This window comes from Bradysia coprophila, unplaced genomic scaffold (assembly GCF_014529535.1).
Source record: "Bradysia coprophila strain Holo2 unplaced genomic scaffold, BU_Bcop_v1 contig_232, whole genome shotgun sequence".
Classification (NCBI taxonomy): domain Eukaryota; kingdom Metazoa; phylum Arthropoda; class Insecta; order Diptera; family Sciaridae; genus Bradysia; species Bradysia coprophila.
The window spans coordinates 10,550,230-10,557,842 of record NW_023503493.1 but is presented as its reverse complement, the minus strand read 5'-3'; the positions used below and the strand labels follow the sequence as shown (position 1 = coordinate 10,557,842).

At 37.4% G+C, this 7,613-nt stretch overlaps 1 protein-coding gene across 1 annotated transcript in view; it reads right to left on the bottom strand.

Annotated features, from left to right (window-relative positions):
* Positions 1-2,801: 2,801 nt before the first annotated feature.
* LOC119076519 (potassium channel subfamily K member 18) overlaps positions 2,802-7,613 on the bottom strand; it is a 96,457-nt gene continuing 91,645 nt past the window's right edge. The window contains exons 6-8 of the mRNA XM_037183304.1: positions 6,652-7,310; positions 6,334-6,594; positions 2,802-3,565 (exon numbers count right to left, since the gene is read on the bottom strand). Coding sequence (XP_037039199.1) covers positions 6,713-7,310 — 598 coding nt within the window. The 3' untranslated portion in view covers positions 2,802-3,565; positions 6,334-6,594; positions 6,652-6,712. The remainder of the gene's footprint in view (positions 3,566-6,333; positions 6,595-6,651; positions 7,311-7,613) is intronic.

The window sequence follows — 7,613 nt, the reverse complement described above, 5'->3', positions numbered from 1 at the left end:
ACGACAAGCGTTCACGATCGCGAGGTACGTGATATAGTTAAAAGCACCAGCTATATCGATAAAACATCCCAGTGCGTATTCATTTGTAAGTAGCGCAGCTTCTACAGTAGTAAGTAGATTATGCAGTGCGTTTTCACAAGACTTGCCCAGCTGATAGGCATGTTGTTGCGGTTGTAATTTTTTTATACTTAGTGGTCCGTCCCTAATATAACGATCAATGAGTTTTTCCAAAATTTTCAAGAAGAATGATGTCAGACTAATAGGCCTGAAGTTATTCGCTTTGGAGTAATCAATGTTACCTGGCTTAGGTGTGAATGCTACTCTGGTTCCCCTCCACCTCTTGGGAACATATTTTAGGTGGAGACAAGCGGAATAGATTTGTCGTAATCTGTTAACGAAAAGATGAATGGACTTTTGTATTAGAGCAGGAAAAATTCCATCTTCGCCTGGTGACTTGAACGGTGCAAATGTGTTTACTGCCCAAGTTAACCTGTCATTTGTAATTGTTTCTTGAATTAGTTTATCATTAGGAATGGCTGTTCCTAGAGGAACGTCCGGCAGAGGTTCTTCACCTTCGATGATTCTGCTGCCTGGGAAGTGCGAGGCTACAAGATGCCTGTACGTTTCGTCTAGAGTATCAGTATAATTACCTGATTGGAGTTGTAGAGATCCTACTAATTGGACTGGGTCCTTTGATAGAATTTTGAACATTTTGGCCGAGTCTCTAAGGTTATCAATAGCCGTACATTGTACTTTCCAGCCAACTCGTTCTTTCTTTTTCAGAGCCATTTTGTATTCTCGTTGAATCTTATAGAAATCGTCCCAGGTGACCTTGCTAAAAGGCGATTTTGCTGCGTTAAAGGCGCGACGAAGTTTTGACCTCAATGCTTTGTCTTCTGATGTATAATAAGGTAGTGAATGACCTGCTTTGTGTTTGTGAAGAGGGCATGCATTTTCATATGAATCAACGATTTCAACGTGAACTTTTTCCACTTCTCTTTCTACATCGTCAGTTCTAAGTAAAACTAGATTGGTAGGTTCCGGGCTAAGTTTACTCTGCAGAGTGTGAGTAAAAGTATTCCAGTTGGTCGCCGCTGGATTTCTGAAGAGAAGTGGTGGCTGCGTATCAAGATCTAGGTCAAACCGGATGCATTTGTGATCCGAAGTTAGAATTTCGTCAGTGACTTTCCATCCCGTGATATACGAGAACAGGTCGGGCGACGATAATGTCACGTCTAGAACTTCTGATCTGTTTTTAATTACGAATGTTGGTTTACATCCTACATTATTGATCATTAAGTCTGAGGAAAGAATGAATTCCAGGAGACTTTTGCCTCTTTCATTAATGTCCTTGCTTCCCCAGGCATGATGATGAGCATTAGCATCGATACTACTTATTAGGGGAATTGCATTCGATTTGCAGTAGTTGATCAAGTTCATATATTCTTCTGTAGGTGGCTTTTCTATGGAATCATATGGAAAGTATGCAGAGCTAATCAGTAATTCAATGTCATTGCCAAATTTTTTAGCTCTTAGACGAGCTACACTTAAATCTCTGGTACACAGATGGTACAGCGGTTGTATTGTCCAGTCTTTTGAGATGTAAATACAAGCTCTAGGGGAGCCTTTACCTACTGCATGGACGACATTGCCTCTTCTCCTATTAAGTCCCTGGATTTTTCCTGATCTAAAGGAAGGTTCTTGCAGAAGGGCAATGAATGATACTTTCTTGTTGATAATCCTATTTAAGTCGGCGGTGGGTGTGGCGGACTTGTGTAAGTTAATTTGGTAAAATTCTAATTTTTTATTTCGTTGCGGCATGGTAGGTTTGTAAAGGGTTGTTTTGATGGTTTATTCAGAAGAACAACTTTACCTTTGAGAAGGAATTCTGAGACAGTGTTTGTCCTCGTTGTCTTTACCAGCAGGCAGAAAAATTCTTATCCTTGATGCCTTGATTTTCTTAAATTTTACTTCAATAATGAAAGACTCATAATAAGCTCGATAATAAGTATGCTGCCATTTATTGACTTGTGAGTTAGATCCCTTGGTGTGAAACAGGCACAGGGCGGCAAGCAGTTTTTGCTTGTAGGTCGGCCAAATTTGAACATATTTCGTTCGTTTTAGCTTTACTAGATAGGTATTGACCGTACCAATCAGGGAAAAAAAAGTTTATGAAATTATGTTCTCCGGAGCGTGAGCTAGGTCTCTTGGAGTGAGCTCTTATCTGGCTACTCGGCCGTACAGTGAACGTGGAGTATTTTGTCAATATCTCGAGTAAATTTTGACCGAATTTCATGATTTTTTTTTTGTTTGAAAGGTATTAACAAATGTAAAGCGTCTGTACTATTTTCGGTCTCCTAACAAAATGGCTGCCGGCGGCCATATTGGATTTTAGTAAAACGATATAAAGTGGGAAAAATGATGCTTAGAGAGTTTCTGTTAACATGGAAATAATGTGTTAAGTGTGAGGAGTTTCAGGGATTCCATATATGGACATCTATATATACCTATATACAGCTATATTGAGCTATATACAGGCATATAGAGCTATATAATAGCATATTCCTCTGTGAAATGTTTATTTACAGTGAAATATAGGTAAATATAGCGGTATATAGCTGTTTAAATAGGAATTTATGAAATTTGACTTCGTACGGGGCTGTCTATATTGCCTCCGGCAATTTAATTGTATATGATAACAAGGCAAAGAGTGGATAATGTAAGTGATTTAAAAGGAAGAATAGTTTTTCAGCAGAGAAGAAAATGAAGTAAGAGAAATGAAGAGTTTCACATTAAAGGCTTTTGATACGAATAGGTGTTTCGTACGGGTCGGCGTTAGCTATGTTTTTTCACTCAGATTAAAAATAGTTTTTTGTTCACCGAGCTTAGCCGATTTATACAGTCACAGCTGCTAAAATACCTTGGGTCTCGTGCTCACCTCAGGATAAACGACCCCATTGAAATACAATTTCCAACTTTTTTTCCAACAAATAACTATTCTGAATCTGAGGGCAAAAGGTTGGAAATCGCATTTCGATGGTGTAGTTTATCCTGAGGTGAACACGTGACCCCAAGGTCTTGTACCAGCTGTAACTGTATAAATCGGTAAATCAGACAACACTTGATAAAAGAACAGCTGTTGCAAATTCTGCACTCCAGTGTTTACCCAGTGTATTTTCACGCCTGCCTGCGTCATAAAAAATTATTTTTTAAATAAGTAAGAGTTAGGAAACGTAATTGTTATTGCAATGGGATGGGATGATTGCTTACATAAAATTATGTTAAAGAAAAAGAAATTAAGAAAAGTGTTTGAATTTGTGTTTAACCTCGTACAGTGAAGTTTTATGGGTTTTCGTGTAATTTTATTCTTATAAGAATTCACAATGTTTCATTTTTTTTCTCTTCAAGTTGACGGGTTCTACAACCATCCACATTAAAGCATTTTAAATATTCTATATTATATATAAACGTTACCACTTATGCGAAAGTTCAAACTTTACTTTATATTGTTAAATTCAACTTTTATTGTTTTCCTATGGTTTCCGGAAGAATGGTTCAAATATTCCTGAAAGAAAATTTATTTTAATTTTTGGGTATATTTTTTGGTGGCTTATTAATGTTTGATGAGTTTCTGGAAATAAGACACTCAATGCGTCGTACTTTATTATCTTTTCCAGAAATTTTATATCGCTATATTACGCATGGAGTGTGCTCTTTCTTTCTACTCTCTCTCTCTCTCTTCGTTGTTGTTTACGTTACAATGGAGCTTTAAGCTTCAATTTAGACTAAAGGCCGATTCGCAGTTACTTCTTTTTCGTCGCAGTTTTCAAGATAACGATGAAAGCTGTTCTCTCTTTCCATTGTTATAGCGTAAACGGTGAGCAAACGGAGTGTACTTATAACAGCGAAATACCAATAGAGACTACATTTATTTGATAAACTTTCTTCGCGAAATATTTAAGTTGTGAACTAAAGTCGGTCTGTAAACACTAGGGTGGGTCATATTTTCATTTTGTTTTTATTTTAAAAGGCCTGGCCCCAGGCTGTACTCAGAATTGACCAAGGAATCCAAAACTGATTTTTGATTTTTGGGGTAGTAGCATGAAATTGCTCACAATGTTGACAGATATCTCGGGCAGTTGGGAACAGAAGACATTGCTGCTAACTGTAGTGAATAGCTGAGGAGTCCAGCTATGAAATACCATAAGAACGTTGTTGTTCTTCGCCTTCACTCGGGCAGGGTAACTCTGTCAGTGTTCCCAACTAAGACTTTTCAACCAAAAATTTCAACTGTATTTGCAAACAAAATCGGCAAATGACGACATAATGCATCGTGTGAGGTATGTCTGAACAGGTAATCTCATAGAGAATCCATTGCAGAGAAGTTTTATGACTACAAGTTGAAAAAACTCATAGGAGCTTTGTTTTTGAAGCCAAAAGTTGGCAATTTTTTGTTAGAATGAAAAAGTTAAATGAACAAAAATCGACGAATTTACGTTTATTTGCTCAGAAAATTGTTATTTAGGGTGAATAGGTATAAAACTATCAATTTCACCAGATTAGAACCTTTTTTGTTCTGTTCCCAACTGCCCGAGATATCTGTCAACATTGTGTGCAATTTCATACTACTACCCCAAAAATCAAAAATCAGCCTAGAGGCAAGGGAAAAATGAATTTTTAAATTTTTTTTTTGCTGTTTCGGATTCCTTGGTCAATTCTGAGTACAGCCTGGGGCCCCAGGCCTTTTAAAATAAAAACAAAATGAAAATACGATCCACCCTAGTAAACACAGATTAAATATCATAAGACCGAAATTGGAAGTTTTGCACAAAGGATGTAAAAATTGACAACCATAGATGACACCGTGACGCCACATCGTGTGCGTAAAACATCATTTTAGTTTCGAGCAAACTCAACATTTCAACCTATGAGTTCATTAACGTGTTACTGACGGCAAGCATTTGACCAGATAGTATTATTAGTATTATTAACGGATCTATTACATCAAAGTATTTTTAATCGGTTGATTTCAAATCTTGTACTTCAATTTTTTTTAAATGAATTTTTCTATATAAAAAACCACATTAGACAGAGTTTGTCATTATTTTTGTCGTCGTTATCGATAACAGATGAATAGTCGTATGGGACAGGTTAAAATAAGAACTCACTTCGCATGTGTTAACGTTATCAGTCCGTCTAAAAAACTTTACTTTTGTAGTTTCTGTGGTGAGTTTTCTACATGGAAAATGGAATGAGGAACACATCAGCTAAATTTGTAGTACAATCAGATCCATACAACTTACGCCAATGTTGAAAGCGTTGCGTAAGTTGTACCTAGACATCTGAAACCATACTTTCAATAATTTTGCAATTCTCCCACCTGTTCTATCAAAATTTTAAGTACGATCCGATGTCTGAATCCCATATTTTTCGCACTTTTTTCTTCGTCCAACACCTCCCACGTTCACATATTTCGCGTGAATAATTGTCGTAAGATGTGATTGAAGAAATTAGTTAATTCTCGATTAAGGGAATGAGAGGCGATATTTTTTTAACGGATTACTTATTGATTGCCTCATAAGGAGAAAAAAAATCCTTTTCTAAAATCTCAACACAATAAGGATAATTGCACCATCAAACTAATGCCTCTACAGATAAGTTAATCCACAAAATTTCCATTTTATTCAAACGACCAAACATTGATTGATTGAACATCATTTCCAAAATATTCCTGGAAAGTGCTTCCGATTGACAATCTTAAAGCATACATGGTCCAAATGTTTTGCATGCCATCGATACATATATACGCGGTATACCATTGTGTTTGTGTACATGTAAATGGGAATGAGCAAGTGAACGAAGTGGTTTTAATCTGGAAACGTCAGTACGATCGATTTCGTGTCAGGTTTATAATGTACGCTTCAATGAGTAATGAGACTAACATTTTGTGGTAAATAAAATTCGAATGGAAAAGTAGTTTTGAAGGGTGGTGGATGGAGAGATTTTTTTTTGGTAACAGACTGGGCTTGTACGTATCAGTCAGTCAATGACTCTACCACCATTTAGTGCTTTGTAATGGTAGCTTTTCCGAATTTGGCGTGGCACACTGAAATTTTACATTGGTTAAAGCTCGCTAAAGCTATTTAAAATTGATAACAAGACTCACGCACGATTGATACCTTAACTGAAGAATCTAAGGCCCAATCTAATTCGAATCTAATTCGCATCTTAAATTTCTATTAGAAATTCAAACTGAGTACTGAGCACTATCGAATGAATTGCATGTCAACGTATATCCCACATTCATTCAATTAAAAAATGGCTGTTGCTCACCTTACATTGTTGTATTCTCTTCAACCTCCAGTTCTGTCTCTTCTGGCAGTGTATAAACTCCGGTCAGTATATTCGAGCCGATGCATTGTTGAATTGGCTGCAGCTGGGGTAAATTGTCCAACATCTCCGGTAAAATCGACTGATCGCTCATCGTAACAATGGGAACTAGTTCATGTCCCAACGCATGATTGCTACAATCTTTCAGCACATGAAGTTGGCTGATATCAGGATCTTGGCCGAATATCAGAGACGTTGGTGTTCCTAGAGTGATTTAGAGTTAAGCGAATGTTAACTGATTAGTCCGGCTAAAGAACTCACCAGAAATCAACGTCTCCTCAGTCGGGTTTCGTTGATATAAATTTGTGTTCTTTTCGTACCGTCAGGAAGCTAAATAGTCTCGTTCTTCGTTGGACATTGGTCGCTTTTTAATTTCGACAACATGTTTCACTCGATGGACAATTTCTTCGTGCAAGACATTAAAGCACATTGCTGTCAATGCCATTCCGGACATAATGTACACCGAACAGAACCATGTCGTTGTCGTCGATTCCTTTTTCAATCCAGGAACAAGATCACCAAATCCAATCGTCGATAAGCTCATAAAGCAAAAGTAAATTCCGTCCAGAAACGGCCAACCTTCCAGTCGACATAGAGCAATTGCGCCGAGCACAATGTATATTACCATCATGGAGAAGCATAACAAGATCGGTGCTAGTAGACTTAGACCGTGCATCGATGTCCTAGATTCTGATATGCTGAGTGAATCAACTTCGGACAGTTGGAATTGCTTGTCCGGTGAATGTAAATTGTTATGAAGCGATCCCGATCGAACGTAATATGGTTCCTGTAATGCTAGCTGTTGTGCCTTCAGTTCCTCCTGTTGGCGTTTCTTTTTCATTCGACGTTCCTTTTCGGCCATTCGTTTCTCGTCGTAGCAACAGTATCCGCAATTCGAGCATAAGCAGCAACACAGGGCTCTAAGATTGGTAAAAAAAATTATTTTTTGTCTCCATTGACGTAAGCAATTGAAGCTACAAGGGAAAACTAAATCGAGAAAAGCTTAGAGGTTGAGAAAAATAGTTAAGAGTTACAGTAGTGGATGCTGCCGTTCAGCTGGACTATTTGCAATGTATTGACTTAAAACGAGCCTCAACCACGTATTTGCATTCGAACTAAATCAAATGTGCAAAACCGAACGTATTTACACTTTCCAAATTGAAATGGTCATTTATCGTGCTGCTGCTGGCGTTAGATTTTATTCATAAAATAAATAACCGATT